The sequence below is a fragment of the Suncus etruscus genome, chromosome 20 (assembly GCF_024139225.1).
Source record: "Suncus etruscus isolate mSunEtr1 chromosome 20, mSunEtr1.pri.cur, whole genome shotgun sequence".
In the NCBI taxonomy this organism is placed as follows: domain Eukaryota; kingdom Metazoa; phylum Chordata; class Mammalia; order Eulipotyphla; family Soricidae; genus Suncus; species Suncus etruscus.
Genome location: NC_064867.1, coordinates 26,752,625 through 26,774,292, shown reverse-complemented (window position 1 = coordinate 26,774,292; position 21,668 = coordinate 26,752,625). Strand labels below are relative to the sequence as shown.

General features: G+C 38.4%; 2 protein-coding genes across 3 annotated transcripts in view; one reads left to right on the top strand and one right to left on the bottom strand.

The window, feature by feature from the left end:
- CPNE4 (copine 4) overlaps nt 1–21,668 on the top strand; it is a 483,892-nt gene that overhangs the window by 242,080 nt on the left and 220,144 nt on the right. The gene's annotated exons all lie outside the window — the stretch shown is intronic.
- Nucleotides 6,555–7,107, bottom strand: LOC125998271 (60S ribosomal protein L21-like). The gene has a single exon (XM_049766557.1). The coding sequence runs from the start codon at nt 7,079–7,081 to the stop codon at nt 6,599–6,601; it is 483 nt and encodes a 160-aa protein (XP_049622514.1). The 5' UTR covers nt 7,082–7,107; the 3' UTR covers nt 6,555–6,598.

The following is a 21,668-nucleotide window of genomic DNA, read 5'->3' as shown; positions in this document are numbered from 1 at the left end:
CTTTTTTGCCTGATTGTTTCAATCTTGCCTGGTCTGTAGTGATTGGACAGGAAGTATAGTGAAATGCCATTATGTGCAAAAATAAGCCTGACCCCATTTCAATCAGGAGAGCAGCATGAGCTTTTAAGACAATTCCAAGTGCTGCCTGAAAACTGAGCGATTGGCCTGCTGTGGACTTTGCTAGGAGAGGCAATTCATTTCCCCCTCTAGTCTCTTTAATAAGTGACAGATGCTGCCATATCATGTCCCATAAGGAGCCTCTCCTATGTTCATGTGCCTCTGCTCAGTCTTCTCTGTATTTACTTTCCTTGATCTAAACTGTTGCTCATATTTGAACTCTGCCCTTTTCCTCATCTATCCTCTCTATTTTGTAACTTGGGAATCCTTGAGAAATCATTTTAGAAGATCCTTTGCTGTAATAGGATGAACTTTTCCCTAAAATAACTCTCAAGCTCATATTCATTTCTCTTGTCACCCTCAGAGAATTCTTCTTTATTTCAGAGAGGAATGAGTAACTGCCCTGGAAACATTTTGCCTGTGAATTTGACCTGCTACTGACATCAGAGTGGGTTCCCCTAGATACATTTTTCACTGGTTGGAATCAAAATGACCTCTGAACTGATATTTATAACTCATCTGATTATAAGTCCAAGGGGTTGACACGCAGAGTTTTAGGTCTTGGGTCTTGGATTCTCTGCCCACAAAACTGAATTCATTTAACAAAAGTAAAAGAATTCTATTTTTATCATCAGATCTTGCGTTTTAGCAGGTAACATTCCAGAATTGTTCTTGCTATGGTATTTTAAGCATTTACAAAATTACAATAGTTATACATGTGAGAAAAGAATCCTTTGTGTTATTTTTTGTTACCTAAAATAGATTGATGGGAAGGGACAAATTTCATGAGATGGTCTGTTTTGCACAAATTCATTTCTTCTGAGACTAATTCCAAAACGTCTTCCACCATGCATATTTCTACCTCATCACCTGTGCTTATTGAACAACTACTATAAGTAAGGCACCTAAAATGAGCTGAGATAAGCTATATGTATATGTGTTTGATTGTTTTAACAAAATAGGCCTGCCGTGGGGCCGGAGTGTTGTCACAGTCGGTAGGGCATCTGCCTTGCATGCACTAACGTAGGATGAACTGAAGTTCTATCCCCGGCCTCCCATATATTTCCCAAGCCAGGAGTGATTTCTGAGTGCATAGCCAGGAGTAACCCCTGAGCGTCACCAGGTGAGGCCCACCCACCCTTAAAATAGGCCTGCCTGAGTTTGCTGAGTTAGTGACGAAAAGATATGTAAACAGAGCTATTGTTTAATGTTAGGAGCTCATCAATAAACATCTTAATGGTTACATAGAAAGCACAAACTCTAATTGGGATGTTTAGAAAATGTTTTTGGAAGACTTGTGTAATACATGCACGTGTGCCAAAAGTCCATAAGAAGGTGGAAACCTGGCATCTAGCTCTAAGAAACTGAAGACTTGGTATTTATCCTTCAATGGTAGGATGAGGCTAGTTATTATTGTGGTTCATAGTGGCCACTTCTATCGTAATGGAGGATAATATGTATTCCCCCAGAAATATTGTTGTGCATATTTATATTTTACCAGTTAATCCATGCGAACCTGGTTTTATTGATAGATCCTCACTCATGGACAGTTCAGATGAGGATTTGGGCAAATATTATTCTAGTTTATGTATAATTAAATAATTTGCTTACAGCAGAATATTAGAAAATAAAAATGATATGCCAGATTCAGGCCAACATTATGATCCCATTTTTAAGTATAAATCATAATTTTGAGGAAGTCTCTTGTGATTGAGTGATCTAAGATTGAGGCATCCTCAGGCCAAAGTGGGAGATATCTGAGCCTTGGTCCATTCTCAGGAGCTTGTAACTTGCATGAGATTATTGCAATAGTCCCATTGAAGTCATAGTTCTGTTAAGTGCTATAGCTCAGAGTTGAATCTTTATTCAGCTTTCACTACTGGTCTAGCCTTTTTTAATTCCATTGTCTCTGATCTCTCAAAGGTGACCTTGACATTAAAAGCATATCTGCCTTAGTGTTCTTGGTTGTTTTTTTCTTGTCAGAGTCAGTTCTCAAATTTTCACGAAGTGAATAAATACATCTTAAGCTCTTTGGAAATGTCTTGTCAGGTGAATTTGGATAAAGCATCTTTGAAAGACTATGGGGTACACAGTTCAGTTTGAATTCCTTAGTCTAATGGAGTTGATCTGTTCACAATTTCATCATATTGATTTTCTTCTGGGCTTTTGGTTTTAAAAAAAGAAAAAGTGAAAACTTCAAGCTATTATTTTCTTTTGTGAAATTCAACCAATGATACTGGTGTCATTAATACCATGCAGCAAAAAAAAAATCACAATTTCCTACCACTGTACATATGTCCCAGTTCTTCTAATTAGCTTATCAAGTAGAGAAGAGAATAAGTTCTTCCTTTCTTCAAGCATTCTGGTGGAAAGAAAATAGGAAGTTTAACTACCTTCTTCCTTGAACTCTCAATCACTCACAAAACAACCCCATAACACTCGGATTCAATATTATCTTTTCTAGATCCATCTTCTCTTTCACCAATAGTCCTACCTTAAGGTATGTTAGTTCATTTTTCTTTTTTATTATAAAGATACTTTTCCTTATTCACAGTTACCAAGTTAATTATGATTGACTTTTTTTGATTTCTTAAAAATCGGACACTATTTTTTTAAAATAACATCTTTATTTAAGCACCATGATTACAAATATATTCAGTTTTTAGTTCAATTTTCTAGGTATAAATTTTTTATCACTATATTTTTCACCCATGGGTGGGATACCTTTTATGGTTGCATCTTATGTTTCTAACTCTCTTATTCTATGATATTCCTGCAGTCTGAACCTATGTCCTATATCTCTTTCCACCAAGATAGAGCAAATCCTTGAAAGTGATTAAATATGTAGGGTCTGCATCTATGTAGATGCAGAAGACTGGGAAGGAGGCCTCAAGGTAGCATTCTTCTCATAATATAGTGATTCAGAGGTGAGAGCATCCAGGCCATATCTCCATTTACTGGACAGCTGTGTGCACTAAGAGTACATTCTTATAGACAGGCCTTCCCACAGCTCAGCCAGTGAGCTGATGTAAAGGCATTGATGTTTTATATCTTAACAGAATAATCAATCTTAAAACATATATTTTAGTATTAGAGGACACTGAGGAGCCAACTTTCTCTTCTTCACTGAAATCTGACATTTGATCCAGTTTTCTGTGCTTTGAAAACAAAGTTGGTAACTAAAACTTTCCATGTCCCAGAAGAAGGTCAAACCTATATAATAGATACCTGACTATTGCATTCTTTTAGGATAACCATGTGGCAAACACATTATACAATGAAATTGCAAAATGTCCCTAGTGGGATCTCTTTGATTATTCACTGGGAGGTGTCTCTGGAGCAGTCTGAGCCAGACTTTTTTAATGAACTTGTGGCCTAAAACCTGTCATCAGATGCACATCCCTGCTAGAGAATTTATGGGCAAATCTGCAGTGAAGGGGCAGATCTTATACTGCCTTACCAAGTAACCTCCCTCCTTCCCCCTACCAGTTTGAGGATCCTTGTGTGTGAAAAATAAAATCTCATAAAAGTGCTCAAAGTCCAAGGTCATTGCACAATATGAAGTGTAGAAGGGTTTCTGTTTTTTTTTCTTGTTGCAGATAAGAATGCTAAGAAAAAGGGGGTCAGACATGGTCAGCATTGCAATCCATAACTCAGACATCTATAGTTTAAGAATTCCAAAGGCACTGCAACCTATGGAGTTTAATGTTACAGTTTAGAGCTGAGCCTCAGCAAATGCTTGTGTAGAGGTTGGAGGGGACAGACACCATCTGGAGTGAATAGGAACCATTCTGCCCTTTTCCAAAGGAAAGAGAGAGAACAGACTTCTGGTTGGAGGCAAAATGTTGTTGCCTTTGCAAAGAGAGTTGAACTTGCCCAACATCATTGGATGAAAAGAATATGTGTGTATTATTCTAGCAACAAAGCAATGACAGTACAGGGAAGGCTCCCACCGTCTGCTTCTCTGAGCCATTGTGGCATTGATGCTCTTTGAGTGGGAAGTTTCTGTTCATTTGCAAATGCGATGACATTTTCGGTGTTTTGTAGCAGGAAGGGAAGTGCCTTGGGAAGCTTGTGACTGAATTCATTTTCCTGAGAGAGCTGCAAGGAGGTTAAATCCATTACTGATGGAAATTCTAGGGGCAAGAGGAGTCCAGGGAGGACGAAGGTGGATAGGAGTTCTTCTAGTGTGGCAAAGAGTTCTCAATTGAACTAACTTTGAAAAAATGTATTTCTAGGTACCCTTCCTTCAACCTTCCTCGTCCCCCTCCCCCCACACACACACTAATTGCTCCTACTAAAGCTGGGAAAACAAAATTGCAAATTACCTGATTACTGAAAGTTCATAATAAATGAATGGGGTTGTGATTAAGCTCTTGGGGGCCGAATTCCCAAACTCTCCAAGAAAGGGATTCCATTCAACAGAATGCCAAATAAAGGAGGTGTAAGGAAGGGTAAGACTAAGCTTAATAGTTAATGAAACTGAAGAGGATTCTCAAATGGCTTTGTTTCAGAGTAACCATAGACAGTGCAATGAAAGTGAAGTCAGTTTTCAACTCATAAAAATCTCTGCTTCTTTTACAGATGATAGTGTCCAAATGTGTCTTGTTGGGTGCAGGATCAACCTTGTTAATTTCCCAGGGAGCCCAGAAAGCTGGGGTGCAGGAAGGGGCAGTGCAAATAAGGCTGTTGCTGCCATCATGGGCTCCTATGATGGGGCCTCTTATTCTGTAATGGTGACCTGAAGGGCTTCCCTGTAGGGGCTGTTTTCAAATCAGGAATCACCCTCAAAGTCAGTGGAGGTGACTTTCCAAGTAGCCATGGGAAGAAATATAGATTTTTGTTAGTTCATTATCAGATTTTTTTTTTTACTCCTTGGAAAATTTTCTAATGACGTAGGGTATTTCTCATCTCTGAAAAACAGTTGCCAGCTACAAAATAAAACAATAAGCAATCAACCAGCAAAAACAGGACATCCAGGGTTTTTTCTACCATCTTTGCAGAGCAGAAAAGGGGCTCCCTCTAGTGGCTGAATTAGAAAAAACACCCTTTTCCAGGCTCATGTGCTATGCTATGGTAGATTGACTTGACCTCCTGGGACCTACTGTCATTCCCCAAACATTACAAGGCATTACAAGGCACAAGTCTGTATGTTGGAAATCAAGGACTCTAGAACCAACCTGAGTGTCTGTATTTTGGTGGGACCATAAGGGGGGGGGGGGGGAATTCCCTATGTCCATTGTAAGGAATACATGTTATCGCTGAACTCCCTATGGAGGCATTGACAATGGTGGAAGACAGGGTAGAATTGTTCTTCTGATACATGAGTGGAAACTCATTTTACTAGGACTTAAGTCAAAAGCATCTCTGAGAAATATTAATTCCATGATGGCCCTGAATTTTGCATGAGGTCTTTTCTTGAGGAGGGCTACTGCATGATGATTAGAAAGGTCAGCATCTCAAGTGCCTTCCTCAGGGAGAAGAATTAGTGCTATTGCTGCTTGCAGGAGATGGTCAGAACTTGAAATCTGCTGGTGTTTTTAGGATAAAAATGCGCAGGGTCAAATGCACTGGCAAATCATGATAAGCTATGACATGGCATAAAGAGAATGGCTGAGGAAATCAGGATTCACAAAATGGGGACTCAGACCTCATGTCCACAGAAAAGGTTGATGGAGTTTATTCTCAAAAATCCCTGCTCTCTTCTTGAAGAGATGAGATTGGAATTCACCTTGATAATGATAAGGAACCAAATGATGGGAATATAAAGAGGAAACAGTACATTCCAAGATCCTTGGGCAGCCATATGCTTGGTATATTTGGCCATTAGTATATTTCTAAGGTATTCAGTGAGAGAAAAAATGAGTAGAAATATGGACACAGCCAGGGACAGAAATTGTACCTATTGTGCAGGGGTTATTAGCTCCCAATAATGTCAACAATGCCAGGTTCATCCTCTGAGACCCTGATTCAACTTATTTTGCTACTATTGCTGCCCTTGTTGTTTAGGTTTTTTAGGTACAGAACTCTATAGTGTCTTATGGAAGTTTAGCTTCAGGCCAGTAGCAAGCCCTAACAGATTAAAAGGAGAAGTAACAAGATACCATTTTCCTATTGAAAGCTTGTCGTGCTTCCATGTTGAGTGAGTTGAAAGGCAGACAAGGCAAAAGTGAGGGAAGTCTTTAGAAGAAAGAGAGGAAATTGGTGGGAATCTTGAGCTCATGAGATGAGTGTTGGATAGAGAGCAAAAGGTGGGAGATTCCCAGAATTTCCTGTATTGTTTCTCTGTGTAGATTGGATTGGGGAATAATGGAACAAATGCTAGGCCAGGGGTGGCGAACACGCAGCTCTCGAGCCGCATGCGGCTCCCAGCCAAAATGATTGCGGCTCTTTGCCTCTTATTATTTTGTATACTGTGGCTGTTTGCCAAGTTTGGATTTTTTTTTTAATTCAGAGATCTTTTATTTTTAAAAAATGCCTCTCATGCCATGAATTCATAAAGAATGGGTTCCAGCAGCTCAGGCTCCTTTCCATTGGTTCTCACAAAGTGTGCTTCTCTGGGTGGAGCAGGCTTGCGCTTCAACGGAACCCAAGTTCCTTTCTCTTTGGCTTCTTTCTTTTTCTGATCATTTTCCTTCACCATCTTCAGGAAGCTGTCTCGACTTTTAGAGTGCTTAATATGCTCAATACGAACATTAATTCTCTTGGCAAGAATCTTGCCTTTGACTTGTTTATTTACAACAATGCCTACAGCCTGCTGGGTAACATTGTAGACTCTTCCAGTTTTTCCATGGTAACATTTGTGGGGCATTCCTTTTTGAACAGTGCCCATTCCCTTTATGTCTACAATATCACCTTTCTTATAAATCCACATGTATATGGTCAAAGGAACAACTCCATGTTTTCTAAATGGTCTAGAAAACATGTAGCGGGTGCCCCTCCTCTTTCCCTTTGTGTTGGTCATGACTGTGATTTACCGGAAAAACTGGAAGATGGCGGTCCTGGCCGAAAGCTTATTTTAAATGTTTGTTGTTGTTGGTGTTGTTGTTGTTTTGGTTTTGGGGCCACACCCGGCTCGCTCAGGGGATATTCCTGGCTATCTGCTCAGAAATAGCTCCTGGCAGGCACTTGGGACCATATGGGATGCTGGGATTCGAACCAACCACCTTAGGTCCTGGATAGGCTGCTTGCAAGGCAAACGCCGCTATGCTATCTCTCCGGCCCCCCAAGTTTGGATTTTGTTCTGCTACTTCTGAGGAGGGACCTCTGAGGAGAGATCTCCAAGCGCGGAATCCCGTCTCCCATCCATCAGAAACAACTGCACGGGCCAGTGAGCGGGGGACCCGTGTGTCACATGTTGGGTTACATCTGGCCATTAGTTCTTAGTGTGGAGGATGCAGCACACCTTCACCATCACTGCAGGATTTTTACCTTCACTCAAGATGGCAAAATGCAATATGTGTTTAATATATTATTGTTAAAATTATATGCTTTTGTGTGAGTGTTTGTCTGTTTTGGCAGGTCACTGCGTGGTGTGGCTCTCTGACTCTCACAGTTTAAAATCTTGGCTCTTTGTGTCGAACTTGTTCGCCACCCCTGTGCTAGGCCAATACATCTTTTAATTTCAGTAACTTGATGTATTTGAGATCATTAGGAGAAGCAAGAATTGGGGTAGGGTGTAATGGTAGGGCAGTGGGAAAAGCATAACACTTCTGATATGGAACAGAGGGATAGAACAAGAGGGTAGATATCCACAACCAAGATTCAAATCCCAGGTACCACACACACGCTCTCCTGAGTACCATCAGTGGTCATTCTGGAGCACAGAGCCAGAAGTAGCTCTTGAGAACTGGGTCTGGCCTCAAAACAAAATAAAACAAAACAAAACAAAAAAACAATCAAGAAAATCCTTTAGTCCTGACATGTGATGCTAGGAGCTACATAGTAGATTTCTAAGAGTAGATATGTGATTGACAGTTGGATGATTGATCTCCAGGAATTTAGGAGATAAAGTTTGGTAAATTGATGGTATTTCAAGTATGGATTGTGAGTTCCTTAAGAGTGAGTATAGGTAGAGTATTGGAGTACCAAGGTAAGTAGGCACTTCAGAATAAATTAAAATGGAGAATATCTCTGTGTAGAACACAGATATTTGATATTTGTATCAAATTAATCAATTTAATTAAAACTGATTAAATTAATTGGGGAGTATTAAATATTCCTAGGAAAAAGTTTTAAAGGTATAAAATGAAACTTAAGACTGTTATTAAGTTTCTGTTGATTGATTTGTTTTATTTAATAAATTGGAGACGCTGGAGAAATAATACAGCTGTAAGATACTTGTCTTGTATTCAGCCAACATATGTTCAATTCCTGATACTACATAGCCTCTGAGCACCACTGGGAGTGATTCCTGAATATAGAGCCAGTAATAACTCCTGAGCATTGTCATATGGAGTCCCCCCCAAAAAACAAAAGCAAAATTATAAAGGGAGCCTGGGAGACTCAGGTTTTATCTCTCAGCATTTCAGGATCCCTGAGCATTACAAAATAGAGGTAATACAATCTGTACTGTAGAATGAAAGGAAGAAGGGAGAAAAGAATTTGATAAAAACTGATATGTGATGTTCTGATCTACCAAAGCATAAACTTTTCAATGACTCAGCCTTGGTTCCTTTTGTACTATGATGTAAAGGTAAAATATTAAAAACTATTCCCATTGGGGTCTTTTGCATAGAAAGAGGAGGTCGAGTTTTGGGGAACTAGTTTCCTTTCACTCTGATTCAAGGAGAAAATTGCCAGTTTTGTGACTGACTAATTACAATGACTATCTTAAATGACTTAATGAAGTCTTCTGACAACCTTAATACCAGACTGAATGGTAAAAACAAGTTCTATGTTTAGAGAATGGCTAAAATACAGGAAGAAAATAGTTGGGCTGTAGATGGCCCAAAAAACAAGGAATCTACCTCCAGTTGGGCCTTGGAAAAAGGGGAGATCTTCCTAGGGTCTCTCATGAATTTCAGCCTTCCCTGAAACACAACGAAGTCCTTTCCTGATTTTCTGTGTCCTATTGCTTGGTTGACTTGGGACAGTTCTTCCTACCTGGAAAGATCCCTAAGAAGACAAAAAGGCTTCTAAAGTGTCCACTGAAGGCTTAGGAACAATGCATATGTTTTTCAGACTTTTTCTATAGAGTTCTAAAATTGAACTACTCATACAACTTACTGTTCTCATTTATCAAGTTAAAGGAATGTCCAGGACAGTCTATGATATATATTACACTGTAGCTTACACAAACCTCCCAAAGAAGGGAACAGAGGAATGGTACAGTGGGTAAAACGCTCCCCTTACACACAGAGGATTCTGGTTCAATCTCTGGCATCATGTATGATTTCCCAATCACTGCTCAGAGAGATCCCTTGAGCACAGAGCAGGAATTACAGAAGGCTGTAGCGCCCAAACCAAAGCAAACAAACAAAAAACCTTCAAAGTGCTAATAAGGGGGTCCTTTGAAAAATTGGTGTTAATATTGGCAAAACAGAAGACCATCCCCAGTGGTCCAGCGTTCTGAAATCTTTCTGTGTTGCTTTTCCAGCTCTTGGTTTTTTACCAAATGGAAGGTGAACCTAATTGACTTGTCAATGACTGGATCATTAAAGTATTTTCAATGATAAATCACTGTGTGATTTTGATATACAGCTTGGAAGCACAGCCAAGCAATTGAGTGGCACTGCCATTACAAAAACTCTCGTGTCTATTTATTTACAGGAAGACAGTTTTTCAGTTCTCAGCATTTATAAAAATGAAAAATAGGAATGCATTTGAGTCTGAATCTCATTTCTTCTAGAGGCTGATTGTATTCATCTGAGAATGCACAAGGTAATTATAGGAGGAATGGCTAGGAAAGAATGCATTTTTTGAATGACACTTTTAGCTCCAATAATTATTTATCAAAATTTAGAGCAAATATTGTATTATTTAAATCCATTTTGTAATCATAGCTGTAATGAAAACTCAATCCAAAATAAGATCTTTGGAAATACAGGGTTCCAGAAAGCTTTTAAAAGATTTTTGTCTCAGGTAATAGAAAGTGATCAACCATCGGGGAGCATAAAAGTATATTTTATTAGGATACAAACCTTTGAGAGAAGTAAAATGAAAATACAACTTAAAAGGGAAAAGAGGAAGTTATATTCTAAGAGCAAATTTCCTAAAATTTGATAGAACTTGTCTACATATTTCTTTTCAATAGATAATGACCTTCTAATGTGGTGGTATCAAATTGCTCCTCTTGAGATATCTAAGTGTGAAGATGGCAGAGTTAAAACATCCTGGAAATTATATTTGCAGCTAGAAAGCCTATGGTGACTTGTTTTAGATGCCAGTCTAGAAGAATTTTGGTAGGCTCCTCACTTTTCAGTTCTTGTCATCACATTCTTTATTGTTGCAACAAAGTTAACCTGGCCATGGCAACAACAAAAAGGAAGGAAAGGGGAGAAAGAGTTATAAGGATTTTTTTCCACTAAAGAAAGCAACCATTCACACATATATACCTTGGCCCATTCTAGACAGGAGAATGTTCATCTCCTATAGTAGATGTCAGTGGAAGATGTCACTTGGAGCCTGGCATGAACCAACTACAAAAGGATGAGTGTTGAGAAGCTGGCTGAAGGGTAGCCAGGTAAATTTCAGTTGACTCACAAAGACATCTATGGGTAACAGACCTTCATCAAAATGCTGACTTCATTTACTCTGTACCCATGTACTCCAAACTCATTTGACAACAAGATATCGAATGTTTTGTTTGTATTGAGTGTTTTGTTGGATAAAGGGATGGCCCAGCTTTCACCAAAGGTCAAGCCTACCCTGAAGGAGAGAAAATGAAGAAACTTTATTGGAAATCTCTTCTGGGGACAAAAGGACCCACAGTATTTATGTGGGCACCAGTGGGTACAATATTGTCAGGCTGTCTGGACTTGGGTGGGCACATGACCTGGTTTGTGAGGCACCCATAACTGAATTCTTACTACCTCATCTTCATGGCCCATGTTCCACCAAACATTGGGACAAGGCCTGTATTTTAAGAAGAGGGAATAGGGCCCGGAGAGATAGCACAGCAGCATTTGCTTTGCAAACTGCCGATCCAGGACCAAAGGTGGTTGGTTTGAATCCCGGTGTCCCATATGGTCCCCCGTGCCTGCCAGGAGCTATTTCTGAGCAGACAGCCAGGAGTAACTCCTGAGTATCGCCGGGTGTGGCCCAAAAACCAAAAAAAAAAAAAAAAAAAAAAAAAAGAAGAGGGAATAGAGGAAGCATTAGACAGAGAGGGACTGAGAACCATGTATTTTCTGTTCATGCCAGGCTCATGGCCTTTAAGTCCTGGGTGAGAAGGGCACCTCTTCTGGGCTAGGTGTATGGACTAGGACTCTAATATGATGTCCATTTTTTCAGTGTTTTTCAGCTACTAGTACACAGACCAATGCTGGTTTGCAGCCACTGGTGGTAACCTTGATTAGAATTGCTGTTTTGTGAACCTGTATGCAGGATAGGTGGCAAGTAAGAAAAGATGGAAAAAGTGCTTCTCATTTCTACTGATTTTTTCACTTATTTCTTCTGATCCTTTGCATTAATTTCTCTCAAGCAAAAGTTATACATTCTGATATTCTTCCTAAAGCCCTAACATGGACTTGGCATGTAATGAATACTGATTTTTAATGCTTTGAGCTGCCAATCTTCAGTGGTGCTTGATGCTAAATGCATCCCCAAGTAATTATCGCAAGCCTTGGCATAGTGGGTATCCTATACCAGAACTGGTGACCTGGTTGGTGAGGCACCCATAACTGAATTCTTACTTCTTGTTCTACCTCATCTTCGTGGCCCATGTTCCACCAAACATTGGGACAAGGCCTGTGTTTTAAGAAGAGGGAATAGAGGAAGCATTAAAAAATACTTTTTAATTCATAGAGTAAGGGAGAGGAGTTATATTCCGAAGCAGAAAAGTGCAATTTTAGGATTCCTGTTTGCTATACCCTCAAGCCACTTTTTGTCCAATCTCAGAGCTGGAAGAATATTTCTTGCATCCTTCGACTAAGCATGTTAAGAAGGTTGGGGTGCTTGTTCTTCAGAACTGTAAGGAAAGAAAGCTAAGAGGGTAACCAGTAAAAGATAGGGTGCTTGTTGGAAGTTCTTCTATAATGAGATTGTTACTTAAATGGATGTGCATCTGGTGAAGTTCTCTAAATCAAAACTATTACATGTACACAGTGAAAAAAATTGAAAAGAGAAGAAAGAATAAACAAGGGGAGGCCATACTAATAAATTTCAACCCTCCTGAAAGAATTCTTGCTAATTTCTATGCATCTGTCCCTATATGTTTTTAGTATATGTATCTGTGTGTGCTCACATGTAAAAATTAAGACATGATTATGCTTGAGTTATTTGACTTCATATTATATATAATATATATATATTATGACATAAGTACTATCTCATTTTATTTAGTATTTCTAATCAGAGGGCTGGATAGTACAGCAGATAAAATGCCTGTCTTGCATATAATAGAACTTTATTCTGTACTCAGCACCCTGTATGGTTCCCTTAGCTATACTAGGAATAATCTTTGAATATAGTGCTACGAATCAGCCTTGAACACCATAGAGTGTGGCCCAAAATCAAACAAAAATATTTCTAATGATGTGGTTTTAATAACCTCAAAGGCAGTGGGTAAGCCATAATTTATTTAATCCAGTTTCTGCTATTGCTGAATATTTATTGGTATTTATCACAGATAATTTCTCTAGGGAAAAAATTTAAAAGTAAGTGGCAGGATCAGAGGCTTTTTATGCATATGTTCCAAATGTCCTCAAGAAAAATGGTATAAATTTACTCTGCCACTAAATCTATGCGTAAATTTAATCTCTAATCTTTCTCTACAGTATTATTTTTTCAAAGCATGTCAGTTAAGTAGATAAAAGACTTCCTTCTCCGTTTAAAAATTGTAGTCCATGTTTATTAAAGTGACTAGATATTTTTGATATCAAGCCTTTCACTTTTTTGAAAAGTATTTCCCTATTTCTTGTCTTTTTTCCCCATTAGGATACTCTCATTCTCAACTTTTACTAAATCAACTCTAAGTACAAACTCTTTAATTACTAAAGAAAGATATTCTGTTAGAAATATTTCTTAATTGTCCATCGGCTTATATTTTCTTTTACATATATATAAATTATATAAGCCATATGAAGGATCATAAGACATAATTTTTATGGTTTATTTTTTTTAAATATTATATAGCTCACCATGACTATATTACAAAGCTACTCATGATTGGGTTGCAGGCATGCAAGGTTTTAACATCAATGCCTTCACTAGTGTCCACTTTCTTTTTTTTTTCTTTTTTTTGGTTTTTGGGCCACACTCGGCAATGCTCAGGGGTTACTCCTGGCTGTCTGCTCAGAAATAGCTCCTGGCAGGCACGGAGGACCATATGGGACACCGGGATTCAAACCAACCACCTTTGGTCCTGGATCGGCTGCTTGCAAGGCAAACGCCGCTGTGCTATCTCTCCGGGCCCTAGTGTCCACTTTCTTCCACTACTGTCCCAGCCATCTACATCCCACATTTGCCTTCTACCAGTCTTTTTCTAGAAGAGGAGCATTTAAAAAAAATTATGGGGCTGGAGCGATAGCACAGAGGTAGAGCATTTGCCTTGCATGTGGCCAAACCATGATGGTCTCAGGTTCTATTCATGGCATCCCATATGTCCCCTGAGCCTGCCAGGAACGATTTCTGAGCGCATAGCTAGGAGTAACCCCTGAGCAACAGGTGTGGCCCAAAAATTGAAAGAAAAAAAAAAGGAAATTTATTATTACATTGCACTTTACCAAGTTGTTCATAATACAGTCATTTTGGGCAATAAATATTCAAAATATCAATCCCATCACCAGCATGACTTTCCATTCACCAGTGTCCCCGATTTTCCACCCACCATCATAACTTGCCTCCTTGCAGGCACAAACAAATTTTACTTCATATTGTTTGTTACAACAGAGTCAAATGGAATTATCAAACCTTAAATTAACAAGGGTCAATTTGAAATAATTATTATACCTTTCCATGGTGTTGCTGAAATCATTTTTTAAGGGTTTACTGGGCTGTGGTTGGTGCTATAACAGAGACTTCTCTGTAACTGTTTAGGCTCATTGAGCTTGGTGGGTTATTAAGAAACTTTCTCATCAGATTTCCTGTAATACTCTTTGGCTGACACACTATAAAAATTTGAGATGTCACTCAGCCATGTATCTCAGGATTTGTAGATTCAAAAAGATATTTGGTGGCTTGGCAGTTTGATACAGGTAAGTTATGTAGTTGTATTGTTTCTGTCAGAGGGTGTTGGGTGTGATGCTGGGTTGCTGTGGTTGATGAAGAAAGGGGAACCTTTCCCACCCATTCTGAGAATGCCACAAGGGGATCATCCCAACCAGACTACCTAATAAGTATCAGTGACTACTATCTTGGAGCTTGGAAGAGGAGCCAGACCATTTTTTCCTGCTGGGAAGACGGCAGAATCAAGAGGTGCTTTTTTCATATATAAATTTTTTTGCTGTGGTTGACAAAACAGATGCCAATAGAATATCATACATGACACTACCACTTTTCAATACCATCTCCACCTCTTGGTGTTTCCCTCCTACACTTATTCCCTCACCCTACTACTGTCCTATACCCCAGGCCCCTCAAAGGGATTGTTTTCTACTGAATACCACTTCTGTTTTTGTTTCCGTTGTCTTTGGATATTTGTTTTTTCACCATTATCTTTCACTATATCTCGCAGATAAGAGAGGTCACTCTGTGTTCATCCCTCTCTCTCTCTCTCTAATTTTACTCAGTATGTTATGATCCAGGTCCTTTCATGTAGCAGCTCATTTATGACTTGATATTTTCATATGACCAAGTAATATTTTATTGTGTATATATACCATAGTTTGTTTGCCCTGTCAACTTATACTTGGACACTTGGGTTGTTTATAGATTTTGGCTATTGTGGATAGTGCTACAGGGAACATTGGGATGCAAATATCTCTTTTATTTTTGTTTTATGGGTCATTCAGGTGTATTCCAAAAAGTTGAGTTGCTGAGTCAATTGAAAGCTCAATTCCTAGATTTTTTTAGGAATGTCTACTATTGTTTTACAACTTGAGTTGACATTCCCATGAGCAGTGAAAGAAAGCCCTTTCTCCTGAATGTCAAAAAGGAAAGTCTTTAATCTATTTTGATTGGGCTTTCTAACATGGTGTTAGAAAGGGGTCTGAGTTCATGTTTTTGCACATTAATGACTAGATTCACATTACCATTTGTTGAAAAGGCTTTCCTTGCTTCATTACATTCTTCTTTTATTTTTGCTTGTTTATCAAAGATTAACTGATCATATACCTGAGGGTGTTTTAGGATATCCCACTCTAATGCATTGATCTGAAGGTCTGTCTTCATTTCTGTATAATACAGTTTTAACTATTATTGTTTTTTAGTACAATTCGAAGTTGTAAAGTCATGCCTCCCATCTTTTTCCCCCAAGAATTACTTTAGCTATGCAGCAGGGTTCCTCAAACTTTTCAAACAGGGGGCCAGTTCACTGTCCCTCAGACCATTGGAGGGTCTGACAATAGTAAAAACAAAACTTATGAACGAATTCTTATGCACACTGCATATATCTTATTTTGCAATGAAGAAACAAAACAGATACAAATACAATATGTGGCCCGTGGGCCATAGTTTGAGGACCACTGCTATGCAGGATATTTATTTTTCCATATGAGTTTTAGGAGTATTTGATCTATTTCTTTGAAAAATGTCATGGATATCCTTACAGGGACTACTTTGAATCTGTACAATGCTTTGTAGTGTGTTACTATTTTTATAATATTGTTCTTCTCAATCCACAAGCAAGGGATGTGCTTTCATTTCTTCATATCCTCTTTTATTTCTTTAAGTAGCATTTTGTAATTTTCTTTTTTTTTACCTCTTTAGTTAAGTTGGTTCCTAGGTACTTAATTTTCTGAGTCACAATTATGAATGAAATTGTTTCTTTATACCTCTCTTATCTTTCATTATCTGCATAAAAAATCCATGGTTTGTGCATATAAAGTTTGTAGCCTGTTACTTTACTATACAAATCTACTGCTTTGTAGGGGCTTTTTGTAGCCTTTAGAATTTTCTAAATATAATATTATGTCATCCACAAATAGTGAGAGCTTGACTGCTTCCTTTCATATCTGGGTGCCCATTGTATCTTTTTCTTGCTTGATTGCTATAGCAAATACTTCCAGAACTATATTGAATAGAAGTGTCAAGAGTGGGCAACCTTGTCTTGTGTCTGATCTTGGAAGGCTTTTATTTTTTCCCTATTGAATATAATGCTTGCTGTAGGCTTGTGTTAAATGACTTTTACTATGTTGAGTAGTTCTTTCAATTCCCATTTTGTTGAGAGTTTTTTAAATCATAAATGGATGTGAAATTTGTCAAATTATTTTCTGCATCTACCAATATAATCACATGAGTTTACTTTTTCTTTTATTGGTATTGCTATGTTGATTGATTTGCATATGTTAAATCATCATTGCATCACCATGATGAAAATGAATTCCACTTTGGGCCTAGTGTTTTTTGATGAGTTTTTGGTTAAATATTAGGTAGTATTTTGTTGAGAATCTTTGCATCTTTGTTCATAAGGGATACAAGCCTATAATTCTCTTTTTTTGTGGCATCTGTCTGCTTTGGGTATCAGGATGATGTTTGCTTCACAGAAGCTGTTGGGAGTGTTTATGTTTCTTCAATTTCATGGGAGAGCCTTAAAAGGATTGGCAGTAGGTCTTCTGAAAAGGTTAGAAAGAATATAATCCATCTGGGCCTGGGCTTACGTTGCTATTGAAATGTTTGATATTATGTTAATTTCTTCTAAAGTAATAGGTCTCGTCAGATGTTTTAAATCTTTTTGATTCATTCTTGTGAGATTACAGGAGTCCAAAATTCACCCATTTCTTTTAACTTCTCTCATTTCATGGCATAAAGATTCTCAAAGTAATCTCTGATGATGCTATGATATCTTTTAACTTCTTTATTTTGTTTCTAAAATTAGAATTCACCAAAATCAGAACAATATTTACATAGGTATTCTTAAACGTTTATTTCAGTTTTTATATTTTAAACTTTATTTTATTTAGTTCATACAATGGTATACAAGCTAATTAATCTTTTAGTTTTATTTAATTAAGCAAGTGTTCATAAGTGATATGTGAAACATTCTTTTCCCTGTGGTTCATTGTATAATTCTCCCATTTTTAAATTTAGTTTTATTTAACATACATGTGTTCCAATTCTCAATATAGAGAAAGCAATGTGCTATATGTGTTGGGGTCTTCAATTGTATTATTCCAAAAATTTTACTTTCCAGGAACTTCTGAAGAATATGGAAAGTACATTTAGTGAATTCATTCTTGTAGAAGTAGACAAAAGAAGACAAAAGAAGAAATAAAGCCATGTGGTAATAACTCTGGGTTTCCATTAAAATATGGGTGAGGTTGTATGTCTAGTTTTGATCTGCCCATGGGTTATGCTGAGATGCACTATCAGATTCACCTTCTGGAGAGGATGATGTGGTAGCTACCAAGAATTCCCTTCTGTCATAACCCCCTGGATTATCAAAAAAATACCTTATCTAAGAACTAATCCTTTGGGGGCATCCAATGACTAAGTAAGACTAAAGTAGAAAGATCTAACAATTTGGACCTAATGATACTGATAAATTAAAGCAGGTATTGTTTGTTTGCAGTCCACTCTTGCAATATTTTTCCAGCTTTGCTGGATTCTGCTTCCTACCTCTTCTTCTCACAGTTGCAAACCTTAAATAAATTTTGTAAATACTAACCCCTTCCCATCCAGGGAGCTAGAGAAATAGTACAGCAGATAGAGTGCTTGACTAGCAGGCAGGTGATCTATATTTAATCTCTACCGCATATGGTCCCTGAAGTCTCACCAGGAATCATCCCTGAGCACAGGGCCAGGAATAAGCCCTGAGCTCCAAAAAGAGTGGTTTCAAAACAAGAAAATCTTATACCACCAATTTAGTTCAGTGCTGCTTCAAGAGAACCTAATCTGAGACATATGGCTTTTCCTTCCTCTACATATGTATGAACTGGGAGTGACAGGGTAAATCAAATTTTCCAACAAGTCTAAAGAAAACTCAATTATGGAGACCTCGGAAAAATAGCTCAAATGACTTTGGTATGCAAGGAGCTGAGTTGATACATGATGAGTGTACCAATTAGCAAATAAGACGAATCTGAAATGTATAAAGCTACAATGAGAGTGGCAGAAGTTCAAGCCATTAATAACTAATGTGTTCACAGAATGAGCCCTGGGAAACGACCTGGCAGTCAGAGAGCACAGGTATAACAGCTAATTTCTAAAGATATAATCAAAGACATAGGATCTCATCTCAAGTCCAAAGACAGGATTCTTATTTGACCTCACAAAGCTAACACCATTTCCTCATGGCTGCTTTAATAGCCCTTAGTGTTACAGATTAGACGTCATGTCATGCCCTGCAAGTTCCAAAGAGAATCTTGAAGTTTTCATATTCAACATGATTCATATGACCCCCATTTTTTTGGAAAGTTCAAGTACTGTACTCAAAGTCATACATATTGTAAGTTCTGGCCTCTAATAAGTGTCTCAGGGCCCAAACCTTATCTTATTCTCCAATCTTCCAGGTGAACTGGGAAATCTACTTTAACTTCAATTTCCTCTTTTCTTAATAGGACTTATATAACATAAAGATCCAATATTCTGATATCACTAAGGGAACACTTTTCAAGTATTTATTATTCTCACTGTCATTATTGTCTATGGTTTTGTCTTGTTTTGTTTTGTTTTTGACATGCCTTCTACATTGTTTGAACTACATTTCCTTCCTGATAAAGTCACTGAAGTAAGACTTCAGTGACCCTAGCAGATAGTCAACAACAAACATACTCTATCTCCAAATACAGATAAAATCTAGACAGAATATACAAAAGTTATTGTATATGGTCTCCCATGCCCGCCCAGGAGTGATACCTGAATGAAGCCCCAGAAGTAATCCCTGACCACTACTGGGTGTGGCCCAGGCAGGAAAAACAAAGAGGGATAGAAGGAGGAAAGGAAAAAGGAAAAGGATAAACAGAAGTAGAGGTGAGGAGAGAGAGGAAAGGGAGGGAACGGACTAAACAAGAGAGGATGTAGGTGAAAGACATGAGAGAACAAAATAAAAAGAGGAAAGAGGAGTAGGGTTGGTGAAGAGAGGGAGAAGAGGTGGGGAGAGGAATAAAAATCTGTTGGTCCTCAGTCCTAGTGAGGTGAAGTCTAATCCCCAGACTAGCCAGAGTGACCCTTAGATTTTCATCCAACAGCATAGACCTGGGGTATATCTGATTGTGAAGTGAAAACAGAAACTGGAGAAGCAACCAAAAACCTGGCCTTGGCATTACAATCACAAATACAAACTCTCACCTGGGGTAGTTGACACAATCTGACTGACTGCATCTGAATATGCAAAAACTCAAGTTGAATGCCTGTCTCAATTACAGGCAGGGGGGAGGGGGGAGGTGGGGGGGTATTGGTGGTGGAAGGTTGAAGGGGGGTGTTCTCTTTATGACTGAAACCCAACTACAATCATGCTTGTAATTATGGTGCTTAAATAAAGATTTTATTAAAAAAAAAAAAGAAGAAATCAATGCATGTTTATGGAACAGCATTGCTCCTTTAAGTCAAGTATTTATTGTCACAGGAAGCTTCTGATGTATCTCGACTTATTATCTAGAATACACAGATCCACAGATTCCCAGAAATTAAACACTTTGTCCAAAAAAAGAGGGGAAGGTGCAGTGGAATCAAACTAGGTCCTTTTGTCGCTAACAACCCAGATTCCATCGCCTTCAAAGAGAATAGCAGCATGTATTTGTTTAGGAGTGATAGTTCCCACTGTTTCTTACACTGACCAGACACTTCAGTAATTGATTCTTTCTAATTGGTGTTTCTTCACCAATACAGAACTTAATATTGAATGTAAACATTTTACTTGGGAGGTAATGCTGGAGGCTGAAAAGGGATAGGTGAGACAAGGAAAGAAGAAAAAGTGCCTACTGCTGTGAGAAACAGGGGTCATTGCACTAAGGATTTTTCTGAGGTATTATATAGCATATATCTCAGAATGGCCCCCCTGAAGGTTCTGGTTGAGCATCCACCCTCCTTTCCTCACTATAAAGTTTAAATGTTATTCCTGGGGTGATCATTCTACTCACTTCTAGGTTGCCCTCCACACAGATTTCCCCAGTGTCACAGAAAATGAACAGATTGGGAAGCCAAGATTTAGGCAGTACTTGAAACTGACCTCCAATGGAGTGGCCACCTGAGGGGAGATGAAGCAGAGAGGAAGGAGGAGTCTAGGATATGAGGGTCTTTAAAAAAAGGCCTGCAAATCTATTTTAGCTACCACATGGGAATTTCACTTTATTTCCTCTGCTACTTACAAATGTGGAAACTAAGGGCAGTCCCTTGCCTACTATATGGGTTTAGCAAAGGCAAAATTGAATAGTAAGAAGAGAAGTTTAAGGAGAGTGTCCATATTCTTTATCACAGGAAGTGACAGAGCCTCTCCAGAAAGAGTCAGGCAGGATAGGAGACTCTAGAAAAGACAAGTATATGATCAGCCTTGTCTACTTCTGAGACTAGTTTAGCTTCAAGGATCTAAGACTATTAATACAAACTATTTGTCTTGACCTCCAAGCTGAAGTTCCAAATCTAAAAACTAGCATGTTCACATCTTTTTTTGTTTGTTTGTTTTTTGAAGATGTCTGAACTCTGGGATGCCTTACATTGTTTCATTTGAACAGCAGAAAGAAATCATTCCGAGTAACTAGAAATAGATATTTAGTCTGTATAAATCTCAACTAGGAGAGCCCTGGATTCAGCAATCTTATCCTCTCGCCAGAACATCTGGTCAATGTGCTACATATATCATGCTTAACTGCGCTCACTTACTTGCCTTCCATCACTTTCCTATTCATCTTTCCTGAATTTCTTCAGGAGAGGAAGTTAGTATATTGACTCTGAAGTCAATATTAGCAAGCACTAGCACGATTAAAGCAGATTTTGAATTTAGTAGGAAGATATAGATAGACGCCAGAGACCTTAGAAGAGCAGATTGGAAATACAAGCTACAGAAATGGTCTGTGGAAGAAATCAGAGCACTGAACTTTGATCCCTAGCATTGTTGTCAATTCTGTGCTGGCAATCCTGTCTTGTGACAAAGGTGTTTACTGTGACCTCTTGTGGCAAAGGAGCTCTACGTTAGCTCATAAAAAAATCTCACTTAGGCCATCTGATTGGCAGAAAACAAGAATCCTACCCACTTTGATCTGAAAGCAAGTTGCAAAACCTGCCTATAATATTTATTGGTTATGGCAAGGGCCCTAATCACAGAAGACAGGAGTGGCCCAGAACAAGTCTTCTTC